This window comes from Danio rerio, chromosome 3 (genome assembly GCF_052040795.2).
Source record: "Danio rerio strain M-AB ecotype USA chromosome 3, GRCz13ab, whole genome shotgun sequence".
In the NCBI taxonomy this organism is placed as follows: domain Eukaryota; kingdom Metazoa; phylum Chordata; class Actinopteri; order Cypriniformes; family Danionidae; genus Danio; species Danio rerio.
The window spans coordinates 31,293,776-31,314,791 of record NC_141023.1 but is presented as its reverse complement, the minus strand read 5'-3'; the positions used below and the strand labels follow the sequence as shown (position 1 = coordinate 31,314,791).

General features: G+C 35.0%; 1 protein-coding gene across 1 annotated transcript; it reads left to right on the top strand.

Moving 5' to 3' along the window:
- The first annotated feature begins 1,074 nt into the window (after positions 1 to 1,074).
- On the top strand, positions 1,075 to 14,831 carry gfap (glial fibrillary acidic protein). Its single transcript, NM_131373.2, is given in 9 exon segments — positions 1,075 to 1,587; positions 7,810 to 7,870; positions 7,949 to 8,044; positions 8,751 to 8,912; positions 9,589 to 9,714; positions 9,830 to 10,050; positions 12,065 to 12,108; positions 12,193 to 12,278; positions 13,639 to 14,831. Coding segments are annotated over 9 exon segments (1,335 nt in total). The 5' UTR covers positions 1,075 to 1,090; the 3' UTR covers positions 13,681 to 14,831.
- The last annotated feature ends 6,185 nt before the right edge of the window (positions 14,832 to 21,016 follow it).

Sequence of the window (21,016 nt, the reverse complement as noted above, 5' to 3'; positions counted from 1 at the left end):
AAACTAAAAACCTGTAACCATTCGACATCCGAAGAAGGTAAAACAAATATGATAGAGTAGTTACAGTTTTTCAACACTCTTCACAATATATTGTTTAGTATTCAACTGAAGAAATAGTCAAACACACTGTAAAAAAAGTTGGTTTAAATTGACTCAACTTTCAACTCAAGTATAGTACTTGACTTGATTTAAGTTGAGTTAACTAGACTAAACTAAAAGCACTAAAAGCACTGCGGCAAGTCGCCTTTCAATTTTAGGTTGAGTAAATTATTATTATTTTTTTTTACAGTTCAGGTTCAGTAAATGATAACATAATTTTCAGTTTTGGGTGAACTATCCCTTTATATATTTGTTGTAAGTTTATTTTTCTGTAAATTATAAATTAATTAGCAAAAAAGCTGCACTTCTTCACCATTAATTAATTAATACATCTCAAAGTAGCTTTATAAGGAAAGTTTTCTTTAATTATGTTTCTTTGCATGTTAAAAATGTGCTCAGATATGGAGCACACAAGCAAAATGTTTATTGGATGAATAACCCCTTTAACATTTAACCAGCATGAGTTCAAGTAAACAAATCAATTCCTATGATTTTTCTGCTAAACCGATATAAATCAGTGCTGCTGAAGAGCATGTGTGTGATGTTCTCAGATCAGCACAAAAGAGGGAGCGCCAGTTTCTTTTAATAATGAAGAATTACGTAATCACCTCCTGTGTTCCCTGAAACCATTAAACTCCCAGACAGAACAAAACTGTGACTGAGAAAGCAGAGCAACTCCGGAGTAACTCAGAAGATCTGCAAACCAACTCTTTAGCATGAGGTAAGAGAGAATTAAAGTCCAATATCAGTGCTGATGCCATCTCAGTCTCTCTATTTCTGTGTTCCAGCAGGGTATGAATAGGATTTTCTCTGACTCACTGTGAAAAGAGGCAGTCAGGAGACTGGCTGGACAAGCACAAACAATTGCGGGCTCACAAACACCCCCTCGGCCTTTGCCCTCCCCATCAGACCCCCCCTCTCTCTTTCACCCCCCACATCAACTCTATAAAAACCCAGAGTTCACCCGCACTCGATCTCATTCTCCTCCACCATGGAGTCCCAGCGTTCCTTCTCATCCTACCGAAAGAGATTCGGCACCCCGGGCGGATCACCGTCAGTGGGGGTGACCAGCCGTCACAGCACAGGCCGCCTGTCCCTCCACAGCAGCCCGCGGCACCTGACCTCCAGCCCGCTCACCCTCTCCACCTCACGGCTCTCTCTGGGTGGAGAGCGGCTAGACTTTTCAGCGGACTCCCTGTTGAAGGCCCAGTATCGTGAGACCCGCACCAATGAAAAGGTGGAGATGATGGGGCTAAACGACCGCTTCGCCAGCTACATCGAGAAGGTGCGCTTCCTGGAGCAGCAGAACAAGATGCTGGTGGCCGAGCTGAACCAGCTGAGGGGGAAAGAGCCCAGCCGTCTGGGGGACATCTATCAGGAGGAGCTGCGGGAGCTGCGCAGACAGGTGGATGGACTCAATGCTGGCAAAGCCCGGCTGGAGATTGAGAGAGACAACTTGGCCTCAGACCTCGGCACTCTCAAACAGAGGTAAGGACTGAGGTGATGCACACAGTGTTGGGTATGTTACTTTCAATAAGTTATTCTTTGCTAATTATTAGTCATTTGAATTGTATTGAAATTACATTTTTAGTTACTTTGCCTAAAAAAAAACTTGATAAGTTATCGAATTACATACTTGAAGTCCACATAAATCTCATTCATTCATTCCTTCTCTTTTCGACTTAGTCCCTTTATTAATCAGGGGTTTCTACAGCGGAACGAACCTCATATGTTTCAATTTAGTGACTATTTTTTATAAATTATTGACAATGTTTTTGTTGCTTGTTCAAACTACTTATTTAAAATGAGCTGAAACTGCACAATTATTGATATTTCATTGGAACAGCTTAATTTTTTTTATGTTTAATCCACTTAAATAAAATTCCAATTATATAATATTCCAATTATAAAGTTACTTAATCAATTTGTATTAGGACAATATGAATGAATTGTGTGGAACCCTGCATTTTTTACAGTGAACCTTTCCTTGTTTCTTAAACATGGGTGATTTTCGGAGAAATAAAATTTGACAATATCTGAAATGTAAAAAGAAAATATTCAGTTACTCTGCCTTTCTAAATGCATAGTTTATATTATCATCAGAGTTGTAAAGTAACTAGTTACAAATACTCAAATTACTGTAATTGAGTAGTTTTTCTCAGGAATTGTAATTTACTAAGTAGCTAAAAAATGTGTACTTTTACTTTCCCTTGAGTACATTATTAATGCTGTATCGGTACTTTTACTCCACTACTTTCCTTCAGACTGCACTCACTACTTTGTTTTATCTTGTCTATGAGGATTAGAAAAATCAATCCTGTGATTCCAATCAAATCGCACATCCAAAGTCTTTACAAAAGCATTTTGTTTGGATGTGAAAATCGGGTTGATGTCAGAACTCAATGTTAGCCCAACGTCAATGTCCAACCTAAAATCAACCTAATATCAACGTCTAATGATGTTACAGCTTGACGTTGTGTGGGCGTTACCATTATTTATCAGACGTTGGATTGTAGTTGCCATACCTGATAAATAAATGTCAGTATTTGACGTCAGTATGATCTTGGATTTAGATGTTGGCTCGACATTGGATTTTGGTCACTTTCTAACAACCTAAAATCAAACAAATATCAACATGATTTGATGTCATCATTGGACATCAAAATAACGTTGTCCTTAGACACTGGCTAGTCGTTGCATTTTGGTCACCTGACGTCACAACCTAAATCTAACCTAATATTAACGTCTTATGACGTTGTGTGCCAACCATTTGTGATTATTAAAAACTTATATAAACATGTACAATAATAAATTATCCATGTGATTTAATAGAAATGTTATTTGTTTATTTTTCTCTTCCATATTTCTGAATGTCTTAAAGCTTTTATTATCAGGATAAGGTTGTGGTTTTCAATTTTTGCTTGCTAACTTCAATTGCTATTGCATTTACATTTATGCAAATGGGGCGACGCGGTGGGTCAGTTGGCGTTTCTGTGTGGAGTTTGCATGTTCTCCCCGTGTTCGCGTGGGTTTTCTCTGGGTGGTCTAGTTTCCCCCACAAGACCAAAGACATGTAGTATAGGTGAATTGGGTAAGCTAAATTGTCCGTAGTGTGTATGTGTGAATGTATGGATGTTTTCCTGTGATGGGTTGCAGCTGAAAGGGCATGCGCTGTGTAAAACATATGCTGGATAAGTTGGCAATTCATTTCGCTGTGGTAACCCCAGATTAATATCAGAACTACGCCAAAAAGAAAATGAATGAATGAGTGAATTTATGCAAATGGCTCATCCTTCCACCTAATTCCAGTGCCTTGCATTGCATTCAAGCTCTACAATTAATCAGTTCCTTTATTTTCACTTTCCAAACTGAATCCAACAACTCATGAGGACCCCAGGGTGCCTTGATTTACCAGTGTCATGATGAACACAATCTACCCCACTTTAACCCACTCGTCAACATAAATACTCCCTTAAAGGGTGTACTTGTGTCTGAGTAGAAGTGTCTGCTGGGTTGGAGGTGTCGCACATTCCAGGACACGTCAAGAAGAACGCTAAGAGCAACAGGAGAACAATGTCACAAAAAAGGTCAAAGAAACGCCATCCATTAGCCAGCTTTATAAACAGCTGTCTCGTGGCTGAAGAAGTTCTCAAGAATGAACAACCGCAGCATTTTTCCACATTAGTTTTACACCGCAGCAAAGTCACCATGTGGATTTATAGCATCCAAACCCCATTTTCAATGAGAGGCTTCACATTTCTCACTCTCATTCAATCCCACACTGCCTCTCTTTTCAGACTAAATCCTGATAGGATGAGTAGTATGGGGGCAGGGAGGGGGCACAATACCTCGGTCCAGCTTCCACAAAGACTCAACACACCCATGCAGATGTCCTGTTGTTGGGGAAGTGCATTTGTAACCAAATTTCAAACTTTCAACTCATTTGAAGCAGTGGAGACTGCTCCATTCCTATTCAAGATCAATTTATTGAAATATGACAACATTTAGAATAACTTTGTTATATGTTATTATGTTTTATAATGCAATTTTGTTTCTGTGACATACATTTTTTTATTTAGTGCAGTCTTCAGAGCCACAGGAACCTTAAGAATCATTCTAATTATGATTTGCTACTCGAAAAACATTTTTCATCATCAATAATAAGAAATTAAAACGGTATACATATAGATGTTTAGTATAACAGTTCTTAGTAGTTTAAAAGAACATTTGTAACAACATTCCAACCTTTTAATAACTTTAGCCTTGCTTACATTTCTAAAGGAGAGCCTTCCAGCTGTTTTTCTGAACCCAGTGATCAATGTAAAGTTCTTAAAACCAAGTTCTAAGAATGTTTTAATGATTACATTTAACCCAATTTCAAGCCAAATTTCCTATACCACGAGTAAAATATAGTTATAATTAACTTTCTTCTTTGGTAAAATAAGATACAATTTTAAGATTTGAATTTAAAAGTAGCTAAATAGTTTTTTTATGACAGAACTTTTAAATTTATAGAATATTAATACAGGACAAAACTTGTAAATCTATTTAATTTCCTATGAATATTTGATAAAATATAAATGACATCTATATGTAAATTCATGAACCATGACTCTTATGAATTATCAGTGCACAAATTATGTTTGATGCACACTTAAGGTCAAAAGTATTTTTTTTTTAATTTTTAATTTTATTTAATAATTTAAATAAAATTATTCTGTTCATCAAGGCACATTTATTAAATGTAACAATAAATTGTTAAATACTTATTAAATATTTATTTTTTACTTATTGTATGCAGTTTCAAATGAAGTCATTATTGCTTTTATTACTATTACCATTAATAAAAATAACATTAATAATAATAATAATAATAATAATAATAATAATAATAATAATAATAATTGATATTACAGTGATTTCTGAAGGATCACGTGACTGAAGACTGGAGTAATGAAGCTGAAAACTCATCATTTAAATCACTGGAGTAAATGATTCAGTTAAATGATAAACTTCTTTTGAACAGTTATTTTATAGTGCAATAACATTTCACAATTTTACCATTTGTATTGTATTCTTGATTCAATAAATGCAGCCTTGGTGAGCGGGAGAAGCTTAATTTAAAACATTTAAAACTCCTACTGACCACAAACTTTTGACCTGTAGTGTACATGTATTACTGTATGTTCAAACTATATGCTTTTATTCATAAGTGTTTCTATTGCTGTACATTTGACTGTCTGCATCAGGTGAAGTGTATGAAAGAGTGTGTGTTTACTCCACCCTGTGGAAAAGAGCAGTAGCTGCAATGTGTGTGTGAGTAGTTAGTGATGCATGAGTGATCCACTGAACCCTGTCCAGCCCCCTGCTGCAGCTCTCAACACACCATGATAGGTCACCTCTACTGGGAGGCTTTCAGCACAGCTCTCACAACTGATTTATCAGAGAGTACTCTGAAATGGAGAAATTACTTTCATATTAAAGAGCACACACACACACACACACACACACACACACACACACACACACACACACACACACACACACACACACACACACACACACACACATATATATATATATATATATATATATATATATATATATATATATATATATATATATATATATATATATATATATATATGTATGTATGTATATATATATGTATGAATGTATGTATGTATGTATGTATGTATGTATATATGTATATATATATGTATATATATATGTATATATATATATATATATATATATATATATATATATATATGTATGTATGTATATATATATGTATGTATGTATGTATGTATGTATGTATATATGTATATATATATATGTATATATATATGTATATATATATATATATATATATATATATATATATATATATATATATATGGCTGATAGCCATGATATACTAAGGTAATATCAGCACCTGTAAAGCCTCTTTTGTGTATTACTCCGCCCACATACAGCCAGCAAAAAGCAGACACTACAGATCTAAAGTTTAAAAGATGCTTGCTCAGCTGTCTAACTGTCAGCTTCTGATTTGAATCCAATGTGGAAGAAAGCAGTTCCTCATACAAAAGGGTTTTTAAGACTCTCCATGTTTGATTTTGTTTTTTTATACACAATTATGCCGTCAAACTGTTGTATAAACGCAATATCACACTCGTAGCAGTGTAGCGGTATATATATTTTTTGTGGAATTCAATATATACAAGAAAAACAATAAAGTATCTGTAGTAGCTATAGCTTCCAGTGTGTAAAGTGTATACTGTAAACTTTCAAATTTAAAGCACACATGAACAGCAAAAGCCAATCCCATTTAATATTTTTAATATGAGTGCCTTGCTGTTTAATCTGATGAATCCCTTACCCAAAAAGCATCCACAACATTATTTAAGCTACCCCTGATTAGGGCTGGGCAATGTGGCAAAAATGCAATCTTGATGATTATTTTACATATTGTATAATAATGATATATATTTCAATATCAGTTGTTAATGTTTCTAGATTTAAAAGAGTACCCCAATAATGACTGAAGCCAAAAAAATTAGAGGGTCCATTAATTGGCATAACATTTTTGCCCGATTAATTTTCGGTGGCCAAAAATTCGTTACATCTCTAAACTTTTAGGTTCCCATTGTTGCACATTTTTCCTGTTTAATAGCTTTTAGATCAAAATAGAGTAAAAAAGTCCAGAGCTTATCATTGTTATTGATATACATTTTATTGTGATTCGATGTAATATCGTTTATCGGCCAGAATCAAACAAAAGAGCACATTTGTTTGATTTTGGATGTTTAAAATACACATATTAAATGGGTAGTTCACTAAAAAAATTATAATTACATCATCTTTTACTCGCCCTTGTTTCAAAGTTTTCCTTTTGTTAAACAATAAAGAAAATACTTTGAAGAAAGATGGAAATCTGTAGCCATTGGCTTCCACTGTATTTAGTTTTCTTATGGAACTCTTATAGTTACATACAGTTGAAGTCAGAATTATTAGCCCCCTTTTAATTTTTATTTCTTTTTTAAAGATTTCCCAAATGATTTTTAACAGAGCAATGAAATTTTCACAGTATGTCTGATAATATTTTTTCTTCTGGAGAAAGTTGTATTTGTTTTATTTCGGCTAGAATAAAAGCAGTTATTGATTTTTTTAAGAAACAATTTTGGGACAAAATTATTAGCCCCTTTAAGCTATTTTTTTTTCGATAATCTATAGAGCAAACCATCATTATACTAGACTAATTACCTTAACTTGCCTAGTTCACCTTATTAACCTAGTTAAGCCTTTAAATGTCACTTTAAGCTGTATAGAAGTGTCTTGAAAAATATCTATTCAAATATTATTTACTGTCATCATGGAAAAGATAAAATAAATCAGTTATTAGAAATAAGTTTTTAAAACTATTATGCTTAGAAATGTGCTGAAACAATCTTTCCAGAACAGAACAGAAATTGGGGAAAAAAATAAACAAAAACAAAACAATCTATCTATCTATCTATAGTGTGTATAATGTGTGTAGTGTTTAAAATAGGTCTACTAATATGTTCATAATGAAAATACAGCATCAATGGTTTGGGTGTTTTAGATCCAAAGGTCTTAAACGTGGTTATTGCTGGTTGCTCAGTTTTTTTTTAGGCTCTAAGAAAAATCATTTTAGAAACTGTAACTGTTTCCTTATCCATCTTCCAGACTTCAAGACGAGACTGCCCTGCGGCAAGAGGCAGAAAATAACCTCAACACCTTCAGACAAGTAAGGAGCTCTCCTTCATGCATATATAGTATGCATAAGTAAGCGCACTGCAGTGATGAAAGTTGATTTTGATTCTAGGATGTGGATGAAGCGGCTCTGAACCGCGTGCAGCTAGAGAGGAAGATTGAAGCTCTGCAAGACGAGATCAATTTCCTGAAGAAGGTCCATGAGGAGGTGTGTTTTCTCTCCTCCTCACCACCTCCATCTGTCACTTGTGTCTTGATTTCACTCCAATTGGCACATCCGTCTCAAATCTGCTTTTATTGACTGCTTATTTGTGGCTACAGTTGAAGACAAAATTATTAGTCCTTCTAGTATATTTCAAGTACCTCCTAAGTTCAGTTTAATGAAGAGAAGATTTTATTTAAAACATAATAGTTTTAATAACTCATTTCTAATAAATAATTTCTTTTGTCATTATCTTGATAACAATACATAATATTTTACTATTTATTTTGCAAGATGCAAGTATTCAAAATATAAATTAGGTTAATTAGGCAAGTCATTGGACGAAAATTTTAAATTAATTTAAATTGGCTTCTTTTTAAGATTGAATTGAGCAGTTTTGAAAATTCATTATTTATTTATTTATTATTTTTATTATTCTAGCTGAATTAAAAGAAATAAGACTTTCTCCAGAAGAAAAAAAAATAATACTATGATATTAAAATTAATTATAAATAATTCCTTGCTCTGTTAAACATCACTTGTGAAATCTTTTGTAAAAATAATTACATTTTTACACGGAATGAATATTTTTGACTTCAACTGTGTATCTGATTCTGCTGACTTTCTCTGAAGAAATTTTCTTAATGTGATCACAGACTTTGATTAGACACTGTTATTTGTGAACTGAATGTAATGTTCTTGCTCTGAGCAGGAGATGAGGGAGCTGCACGAGCAGCTGATGGCCCAACAGGTTCATGTGGATCTGGATGTGTCTAAGCCAGACTTGACCGCTGCGCTGAAGGAGATCAGAGCTCAGTTTGAGGCCATGGCCAACTCTAACATGCAGGAGACTGAGGAGTGGTATCGCTCAAAGGTTACACACATACACAGTTGATTTCTTTTATGGTCAAATTTAAATAATATAATATAATATAATATAATATAATATAATATAATATAACTTAAAATAATATAATATAGTATAATATATCATAATATAATATAATATAACATAACTTAAAATAATATAATATAATATAATATAATATAATATAATATAATATAATATAATATAATATAATATAATATAACATAACTTAAAATAATATAATATAGTATAATATATCATAATATAATATAATATAACATAACTTAAAATAATATAATATAATATAATATATTATAATATAACATAACTTAAAATAATATAATATAATATAACATAACTTAAAATAATATAATATAATATAATATAATATAATATAATATCATTTAAACATAAAATGTAAAAAAAAATTGCAACTGTTAATATTATAAACTACAGCTTCTATAAAGTAAAACTTTTTTTACACACATTAGAAGTGAAAATGCAAATAAAATGTATATTTAACATCTAATAAAGTTTATTTATAAATTGTTTAATTAATTTATTCAATTTAAGGCTTGAACTGTCCAGAGCTTTGGACCCTTAATTGAGAACAACTGTTTTCCATTTTTTATTATCATTATATTATTATCATTTATTTATTATTTTAATTTGTTTTTATTAGTTTGCTGATCTGACGGATGCAGCCAATCGTAATGGAGAGGCTCTGAGACAAGCGAAGCAGGAGGCCAATGACTATCGCCGACAGATTCAGGGCCTGACCTGTGACCTGGAATCTCTCCGTGGGTCTGTAAGTACTTGGCCTCACATCTGACCAAACTAATAAACCACAGCAATTATAGTTTCACCCCGGAGAAGAGTCCCCATGCGTTAAACCCTCTCACACCTCTCACACTATATTAAAGAATGAGTCCTTGGAGCGCCAGCTGAGAGAGATGGAGGAACGCTTCGCCATCGAGACTGCCGGGTACCAGGACACTGTGGCCCGTCTGGAGGATGAGATCCAGATGCTGAAGGAGGAGATGGCTAGACATCTGCAGGAGTACCAGGACCTGCTCAATGTCAAACTGGCCCTGGATATTGAAATCGCCACCTACAGGAAGCTGCTGGAAGGAGAGGAAAGCAGGTGAGGAGAGAACTAGTATAAACAACATTATCTAAATGAAGCAAGGAATAACTGAGATTTTTTTTTTTATTATTATTGTTTGGTGCTCAAACAGCAGTGCTATTTTTACATCAAATTCAAATACTTCTGTTTATTTATTTTTTTTTTGTAGAGTTATTGATTTAAAGGTGCAATAGGAGATCTTGAAAAATGCTAATGTTAGCCTGATAGCACTTAAAGCCTACTACGTCCATCCCTGCAAATTACCATCCAAAGCCACACCTCTTGAGTGCCCACAGGACAACATCACTACAATAATATACATCACGAAGCATTAACTATAGAGAAAACCGTCTTTCAAATGAGATGTTAAATCGAGGTTCTGACTCTCTGTGATCATTAAAAGTCCAACGGCACTTGTAAAGAGTAAGGGTGTAATCCTGGTGTCCTGGCCAAATTCCCTCCATCACCTCTTACCAATTATGGCCTCCCAGTCATATCCATCCATCAATTTGTCCATCACAGTCTCTCCACTCCACCTATAGCTGGTGTGTGGTGAGCGCACTGACCCTGTCTGTTGTCCTGTGGCTCCCGTCGCATCAACCAAGTGGATGCTGCACACACACTGGTGGTGGTGGTGACTGGTTAGGATAGACCCCCCTCAATATTATGAAGTGTTTTGGGTGTATGGCCATACACAATAAATGTGCTACATAAAAACACACATTACATTACAAAACTTTATAGTACATTTAGTAATTACAATACCATACTAAAAAAAGTAAGTAGGTTGTTAATGTTTGCCTGCCGTTCTTTGACTGAACCACCTCACATAGCAAAATTACTTTGGCCCAGCTCTGGCCCACACAATCAGCTTTTGCTTGGCCCACATGCCGCAGTGAATTACAGTGCATGACTGGACCAAGTCTGGCTTCCATATAAGGGCCAAACGTGGACCATATCTGGGCCTGGTCTCAGCCAAATGAATAACCCATAACTCGGCCTGAACTGGGCCAGCTATGGACCATGTTTGGTCATTGTCTGGAAGTATATTTGGTGTGTCACGACTGCAATGAAATTGATAAACCCATGAAGCATTGCGTTTTAGGCGCGTTGATAATATAATTTGTAAAATAATAATTTGGTTAATAAATTATATGTAATGTAGGGTAAATTCAGTTATTTTTTCATCATACAGGAAACAATAGATTAATAAATCTTGATTTTTTTCCTGGAATAAAATAAAGTCATTATGGAAATGACTTTGTGCATCAAAACATTTCTTTACTCAAAAAATAATTTGAATGTATTCTAAATGTGGGTCAAGATAGGGCATACTTACGTTGCCAGCATATCAGTTTTAAACATCTGGTCCAAATACTACTCTGACATCTCATCTGGCCCATGTTTTGCATGCCGCCTTAAAGATGGTGCCACCTGTGTAAAATCAGTGCCATGCATGTTTAGCCCACATGCTGTACAGTATGTCAGAGCTGGATGAATGCCTGCTGTGACAGCTTTATGCCAAATCTGGGCCAGAATTCTTTGCTACCTGGTGTAAGTGAACGATTAAGTGATCTTTTATGCATGAAGAGTGTGCGCAGAGGTGTGCAATTACGTATTTTTTACATATCGTAATGTTCGGACTGAACTCTTTTATTTGACAAATAATTCTCATGGATGAACAATTCCACAGATTATTAAAATCCATACAAATACACTCAAACCCCCTTAATATAATTATCACAATGTGAAGAAACGTTCAACCAGCATAGAAAAATGCATTTCTGAAAACAATCACCTATTGCTTCTTTAATAAATATTTTATCATAAACTTTGAAATAACTGAAATTATTTGGTGTGTATAGTGATATAATGAAAATGTAATGCAGTCACAATTTGCCTGGATCTAATTTCTCCATGTGTTTATCTGAAAATAACTGCACACCTTAGAACGTTCACCAGCCAATCAGAATCAAACAGCCCCATAGAAAGATTTTAAAAACTGTACTAACTTGTTAACTGACTCTTCTAGAATCACTGTTCCGGTGCAGAACTTCACCAATTTACAGTTTAGAGGTGAGAAAATCATCATCAGCTTGTTGATACATCTTGAAGTGAATGTCTCTGTTTGATCATTTGTGTGTGTCTGTGTTTCGTCAGACACCAGCATGGACACTAAACTGACTCCTGAGGCTCATGTGAAGAGGAGCATAGTTGTGCGAACTGTTGAGACTCGTGACGGAGAGGTAAACACTAGGAGGCGCTGTTCATCAACCTTAAAAAAACAAAACATTTAGCTTTCAACATCCACACAATGCACTTATACTTGATCATCCATGAAGAATATATCAACCAGTATTAAGCTTTAAAAAAGACACAGAAGTATCAAATAGTTGATTCATGTGTCATGTGCATATTCATATTTGGTAGAAAAGCCATAAATAACATTTCTATAAACATTCAAAAAATAAATGTGGTCTTCAATGTTTATATAACCAATGAAAAACATTTCATCCATGCTAAAACTCGAGGTTTTAAACATTCAGAAACAATATTTTCAGAACTTACTTGACAATAAACATTAGCAAACCGTGCTTAGTATTTTTTTATGTCTGGGATTGCAGTAGGTGCAATATTTATTTTAAAAAGTATGTTTATTGTAAGATTTTTATGAGCATCTATTAACATAAACAATGAACAATATATGTATTATATTACTATATAAAATTTTTTAAATGTTAGTTGAAATACAGCTATTCATTATTTAAGTTTGCTTCAATCCATTAAATAATATCAACATACAGCAAAATCCTCTGAGCAAAATTTGCTCAGTTCAGAGAGTAAATGTATCTCTTTAAATAAGGGCAAACAGGTTGGTAATAATTAAAGCTGCTGGTTTTGGAGTTGCTTAATGATCCTCTGCTGAGATTTCAAAAGAGATTCCATGTACTATATTTCAGCTGATTTCATCTAAGGATGTGACTGATTTCAGTTTTAGTTTTGTGTTTCTCTTCTGTGTTTCTGTTTATTAACAACAACAATCAGTGCTCAATCATCCCCCAATAAATCCTTTCATTTTCTCATAAACATGAGTAACTTTAAAACTTTAAAAAGAACCAAATACTATCTAAACTGAGTAAAATTTACTTACTTTTTTACTTAATGATTTAGTTCATATTAACTAATTTACTCTATATTCCAGTCAATACATTTGTATTCCTGTCTACAATGTAATATTCTCTTTCACTGTAAAAGAATTCAGGATCCCACACAACTCAAATAAATTAACTTTTTTACAAATTTTTTTTAGGGTTTTTTCACCTTTATTTGGTGTAGGGCAGTGGAGGTTACAGACTGGATAGTATTGGGAGCAGAGAGGGGGGAAGGGTTGGCAAAGGACCTTAAGCCGAGAATCGAACTCGGATCACCATAAGAACCATGGTGCTATGTGTTGCGCACTTAACCACTAGGCTATAGGCGCCGACCGATTAAGTTAACTTCAATTAAAGTGGATTAAACATAAAACAATTAAGTTGTCCCCAAAAACATCTCAAGTATTGTGTTGATTCTGCTCATTTTTCATTTTACACATTCTCTCTTTCGCAGATCATTAAAGAGTCCACTACGGAGAGGAAGGATCTGCCATAATGAGGCTCAGACACTGGCTTGGCTGCAGAAGAAGATCTCCTTCACTAATGCTTCAGGAAGCTGTGTTTGTCAAACCTTGTATTTTCTCACCAACTTTCCCTGCTTCTCTCCTGGTATATATAGTTCATGGAAACTGTATTCACTGTTTTTAGCAACTACCTATATGTTTTGATCTCCTTTTCTCCCTGGGCTTCTCTTTTTATCTGTCTGTTTCTTCTGTGGTAGAGTCTTTGCAAGATAGTAGACTAGTTTATCGCAGAATGTGCTATAAAAAGTCATGGTTGGACAGATGAAAGTAAACAGTAGGACAAGATGTAGCTAGTGGTCAGAGCAGGTGGGAAATATAGTGTTTTTTTTTGTCAAGCATAAATTGTAGAGAACAAGTTCTTGAGCTTTATTGTAGTCTTTAAGTATGCCAGAAGAAAAAAAGAGCTAGTCTGGAGCTGGTAGTTTTTAAATCTGAACAGTAGGTGTTAAAGTAAGGCAGAAGGGAATTTTAACAGCAAGATGTTTGTAAGAGTTTTAAAGGAATGATGGATTTGGTCAGCGGTGCTATTTGAACATTTTACTCCACATTTTTTTTGTCCTCCTCCACTGTGTGTGTGCTCAGTGTTTTTGCACAGTAGCTAACTCATCTCTTGGACCTAGGTTAAAATGCTTTAAATTGCTCGTTGACACATTACTGACCTGTAGAAGACATTAAAATCTTAACATTAAGCATCTTACTGAATGAATTATGGTATAAATATCTGACACAGTGTTTCCCATCATGTGACCAGATCATTTGATTCAGATATATACTGATAGCTTTCAATTGTCACGCTTACATTTCCTTGGTGAAATTGAGCAATTTTTCCATTTCCATCTGTGTGATCAGGCATTTTTGCATGAGGGTGAAAGGTTCCTTCTGCAGTTTATGCTTACCATCTTTATGCATATCATCTTGGTTTGAAAGTGACTTAAGTGAGCAGTGTTTCACACATCACTACAATGTTAATAATATGCATTAATAATAATCAAAACTGTGACCATATCTTCACTGTGAGATAACATTGCTTGATTTACACCGTTTTCAACTAAGATGGACTAACTTTCATACTGAATTGGACATTACTTTATTGTGGTGCCTTATATTAATAGAAAAAAAAAAATTTTTATATGTTAGTGTCGGTTCTGTTTGTCAACTAATATCTATGTTCAGTGTCAGCACTGCAACTGATACATTATGATAATTATGACCTAATAAAGTTTAGATTGTAGTCTTTTAAATACTGCATTTGCCTGTATTTGTGAATTAACACTTTCTTTTTTTAAACCTCGTCACACTTATGAACCTGAAAAAAGGCTTTAGGGCTTTGAAAGGTTAAAATTAACAAAAAAAGGAAGTAACAGTTCTCTCTTTTGACAAAACATCCTAGTAGTGCCTTCAAGCAACAAGTTGGTAACATAATTACTGTTGTGTTAGTTAACACAGTAACCCTTGGAAAGTTAACCATGGCATTTGTGGTCAAATTGTGATCATAAAGCACAAATAGTAATCAATAACCCTCCAAAACAAGCAACAACAACAACAATAAACTATCTATGGAAGCTATACTTCTTCCATAATAATTTTAAAAGTGTAACCATAAACTGTAGTTAATTTTTGTAAGGCAAATGCTAAAGCAAGATGCTAAAATGTTAGTAACATTATAGCAACATGCTGAAATTTACATTATAGCAAAATAACTATGTTTTTACTGTTTGTGCTAAACATGCTAGTGATGTGCTAAACTAGCAATATGTTGAATTAACAGTGTTAAAACATGTTGGCTTCATGCAAAAATAGGCCAAGTAATCCCTAACAAAAAGATAAAAACATCTTCGAAACACTCAGTTACTACAAAGTTAATACCGATTAATACAGGCTAATCATTGTTATCTTGTTTATTGTCTTTGATTAGCGATTACATGACTTTAAAACCTTCAGCTTGGATTTTACTTCAAGGTTTTAACAATCAACCTTCTGATTAGACTTAAGCCAGCATAAAAGTTTTCCTACAAACTTCACTATTTATATATTTTTTGTGTAATGTGGTTGCTGATAGATGAGGACTTACGTCTGTATGTCACATTCATTTCAGCATTAGCTGAAACATCCTGACAGTGAACCAAATATAAATGGACAGTTTAGGCTAGCAGCATCTTTAAATATATTCAGTCATTTTTGCACTATATTAAAACATGTTTAAATCATGTTAGCAAGTTGTAACAAATGGTGGCTACACCTAACAAAGTTCTAAAACGTGCTAGAAACACTTAGCTACATATTTGAACATGCTAATCTTAAATTAAATTTTGTATTGTTTTATAAACTTTAACAATTACTTGCATCTAGGGCAGGGCAATTTGGCTTAAAATCAAAATCTCAGTTAATTAAACATTTTAACTCTATTACAAATTATTCTTTTATTTATTTATTTTATATTTTGCCCTCATAGTTCACTGATAAGTTTTGTGCGAGAGGTATTTGAATGTAGGGTGCATTACTTGATTATAAATATCTACCTCTAATTACTTATTGAACATCAATGCTTAACAAATGAAATTCAAACACACATTGCCTAAAATTCGACCTTCCACCCTCATCATCGCTATCAAACCGACCAATCACAAAGCTTGTGCTACGCGGTGTTGTGATGTGTAGTTAACTTTTTTTGAGAGGTGTGCGAGACAGTATGTATGCACTTGGCAGAAGTATAATATCAGAATAATATAATACGTTTAAATTGTATGTACGTTTAAATTTAAAATACACATGATTGTAATTGAAAAAATTGACGGAAAATTTAGATCGATTATAGGTTCTGAATGACGTTTTTAATTACTTTTCAATTAATCGCCCAGCCCTGCTTGCATTTTAAATTATATATATATATACACACACACACACTTAAAGTTTCTAACATTAGCTAAGTTCAATCCAGTATCCAAATCTGTCTAAAAATCTGGCTATTTTATTTTTAGTCCATGTCTGTTCTGTTTACGAGCTTATAAAAAGAGTGCTTCTCAACTCACCCACGTTGGCCTTGCAGCTGATGCATTCTGACTATCTAATAATGACTTAAAAGTGAGCGGAATGGGAAGTGACAGTGATCTTCTGTCACATGTGAACATGTCAAGGGTGCAGAAGGTTTGAGTGACAAGTGTGTGTGACACGCTTGGTTAGAGCGATTACATGCTCTGTCTTTGCCAGGGTATGTTGACAGGCCGTGGTTACTGTAAGTTACTGCAGAACTGGCTTTGCTGTCATGTGAGTTTTCTAGGCCTTGCTTATCCAGATAATGAATCCTTCCAAAGTGGAGCAGGAGTAATGAAATTCAAAGCCAAAGAACGTTCTCACCCTGAAATCTTTTTACAGATTTACAACAGGGAAATCTCCCTAGTGAGTACATCCCCACTATCTTCTTTGAGAACCATGTAAAGTCACATACTCATTCTCTGTCTGCATAGGTCAGTTTGGTATTAAAGAGATAGTTTAATTCAGTTCATGTTTATTTCTATAGCGCTTTTACAATGTAGATCGTGTCAAAGCAGCTTAACATAGAAGTTCTAGTAAACTGAAACTGTGTCAGTCCAGTTTTCAGAGTTGAAGTTCAGTTTAGTTCAGTTCAGGGTGGTTTAATTTTCCCTGCTGAAAGTCCAAACACTGAAGAGCAAATCCATCGATGCGTAGCTCCACAAGTCCAAAACCAAGCAAGCCAGTGCCGACAGTGGCGAGGAACAAACTTCACCAATTGACAATAATGAAGGGAAAAACCTTAAGAGAAACCAGGCTCAGTTGGGCACGATCATTTTTCCTCTGGCCAAACTTCTTGTGCAGAGCTGCTGCCTAAGAACACTGGACGTCCATCGTAGAGAAACTGCAGGTGTGAGTAGATAATCGGCTGATATACAGGCTGGTCCACGAGATCAATGCGGAGACTCATCTTTCAAGAATCAGTCGCATGCTCTCCACAACTCCATGAAAGCCACAGCATCTGCTCAGGATACGGCCTGGTCCAGGGTTATGGAGACCTCTAAAGGTCCTCTATATGGTTGGCATCATCTCCTCACAGGACTTTGATCACATCAGCTAAAATTAAAATTTTGTCATTTTAATCGGTTTAAGTTCCTTTATAATTGTTGAACACGAGCAGATATTCTGAAGAATGTTGGAAACCTGTAACCATTGACTTCTATAGTATTTTTTCCTGCTATAGATGTCAATGGTTACCTATTCCCAACATCTTTCAGAATATATATTTGTGTTAAATAGGAAAAAAGCATTGGAAAAATGAAGAGAGAGTGAATGATGACAGAAATTTCAGTTTTTAATGAATCTCTTAATGATTAAGTGGCAAAAAACCAAAGTTCTTCTGCAAAGTTCTTGGCAGGTCAAATAGTAACCTTTAAAAATGAGGATACAACTGTAAGGTATACAGAGAAACAACAGTGTTGCTTTCTCCGTTAATAGCAGCCAATCTTTATACTGAGGTGAAAATCCATTGAGATGAAAGTTTAAAATTAGTGTGAGTCACTGAGATGTTGATACATTAGATTTGTCAAATTTATAACGGAAGTCAAAAAGTCATTTTTATTATGTAATGTGTATTTTAATAGTGCATTTATTGTTTATGGCCATACACTCAAAGTGCTTCACAATCATGAGCGGGGTCTCTCCACAACACCACCAGTGTGCAGCATCCATTTGGATGATGCGACAGCAGCCACAGGACAATGGCGCAGTGCGCTCACCACACACCAGCTATAGGTAGAGTGGAGAAACAGTGAAGAGCCAATTCAGTGGATGGGGATGATTGGGAGGTCAAGATGGGTAAGGGCAGATGGAGGGAATTTGGCCAGGACACCAGGGTTACACCCCTACTCTTTATGAGTAGTGCCATTGAATTATTAATGACCTGTGAGGGTCAGAACCTCGGTTTAACGTCTCATCCAAAAGACTGCACTTACTGACAGTATAGTGTCCCCTTCACTATACTGGGGCATTAGGACTCACAAAGGCCACAGGTTGAGTGTGCCCTTCTGGCTTTACTTCCAACAGCAACCTTATTTTCCCATGTGGTCTCCCATCAAGGTACTGACCAGGCTCAGTCCTGCTTAGCTTCAGTGAGTAACCGGTCTTTGGGTGCAGAGTAATATGGGTGTTAGTCGGACTGCAATTTATTTTTACACTCCACTCACATTCTTCTTCTGGAAAGTCATGTAAATTGATTTTCCTTTGTGTAGTGTGAACAGTCTTTGTGAAATCATGTCATTCATTATCACTGTTTAATGCTGATATTCTGCTGGCCATTCCTCTACAACAGGTTGTTTTAACTTGTTAGCTGACTAGCAAACTGAGAAATGAGAAAAGGGTTCATTCTCACACTCTCTGCAGCCTGCTTACTGTATTTCACCTTTGTGACCCCTAATTTCAAAACTGCTGTTGTAACAAGAGTGGACAGAAACTGTATTTGATCCTCCAAACCACATGTGTATATAAAACACATGCTATGCTGAGAAATATGCTGAGACTTTTCACAACGTGTCCCTGGCACAATCTGAGAACATGTCCTCAAAAGCACGGTGCCAACAAATGTCCAAATCAAAACTCCTGAAATGTCACTTCATATCATCAGGCTCTGAGGTCACTAAAGTCTAGACGTTCACAGAGAAGGGCACTGAGCTGACAGAAGTTGGCTTGAGTTGAGTCCTGTGTGAAGAAATTGGGGCATATTGAATGAGTCACTTGGAGCGTGGCAAGTCTACAACAAGGGCATCTGAGAGGCATAATTACATGCTGTCCTCGCTGATGTACTTTATAAAAGTGTGTTAAAGGGAAGCAACATCTTGGATATTTGAAAGGGGATACTTAAGGTTAGAACAATGTGTGACACATTGTCTGATAGCATCTGGATGTTTAACTGGTTCCAATGCAAACACTAAGAAATAAATCATTAGGCAATTTCACTTATTTCTGGATCCATGGGTAGTATGGGCATGGTAAACTGCCTAGAAAGGGGTAGAAAGATCCTGCAGCAGGAACCATATCAATATCCCAGTAATTTCACCATCCCAGTGACTAGCATGTTCTACTTGTGGCACAAATGTGCTGGTAAAGAAAAATGACCACATTTGCTGAGAAACTTTGCATTTGTGCATGAAACTTTTGCGTTTATTCACAAAAAATGTGATCTTCATTTGAGAAAAGCTGACTTTACTCACAACACATTTGCATTCTTGTACTAAAAACAGTTGCCTTCTACCCAAAACTGCCTTCGCTCACAAAACATTTGCATTTATGCACTAAAAACATTTCTGTTCGTTATTTAAAGTTTGTGTTTACACGCACACACACACTCACACACACACATGCGCGCACAAAATAGACATTCAAGAAGACACTTTGCCTTTAATCACAAAACATTTGTTTCCCCTAAGAAACTTTGGTTTTGATTTCAAAACATAGACGACCAAAAAATGTACTTGCCACCATTCATGAAAACATTAATTTGAAGAATGTTGGAAACTAGTTGTCACATGCTGGAGCGAGTCGAAGACAAAAGTAAGGATCCAAGTGCAGTTTAATAAGATTAGTCATACAGGCAGGCAATGATCAATACAGGAGCAAACAGGAGCATACAGGTCGTCCAAATCGTAGTCATAAAAAAGATAGGTAGGAATGGTCAGTATTAATGATAGATGTATTTCAAATACGCATTTCAAATACAAAATGGTATTTTGTCATTGGTATTTGATAGGGTTGATGATAATGGCTTAATATTTTGTATCAAAATATTTTAGTGTCTTATATTTTTGTAGTTTCAAAATACTGTAAAATATTTTGCAAGAAGTCTACAGTACATGATGACATCTTAGAAAGGAGGCATCTAATTGATGCTTTCTTAGTTATTTGCCTAATCTTAAGATTAAAACAGAAAACAGATTTTTAAAAAGGTGGTCAATAATTGGAGTATGAATGGAAATTATACTTAAAGCAAGTAACAGAGAAATGGTGAGGGAATATTTAGGAGCATGTCAACAACCATTGAAAATAGTAAATTGAGCAACGCTAAGACCAGTAATTCAAAGGCTCTATAGTGTACAATTCAGCATCTTTGCTTAAAAAATGAGATGGAATAAAATATCAGTCCTGAAGAGCAGGACGAGGAGCTTCAGAACATCATCAGTCCCAGTCTCAGTGCTGCTGGAGGAAATGCAGAGGAACTTTAGAAATATAAAACACCTAAATATGGTGAACTGATATTTTTAGAGGGCAATCTGAGTCTCTTCCAGTTAAAGAAAAACTCTTGTG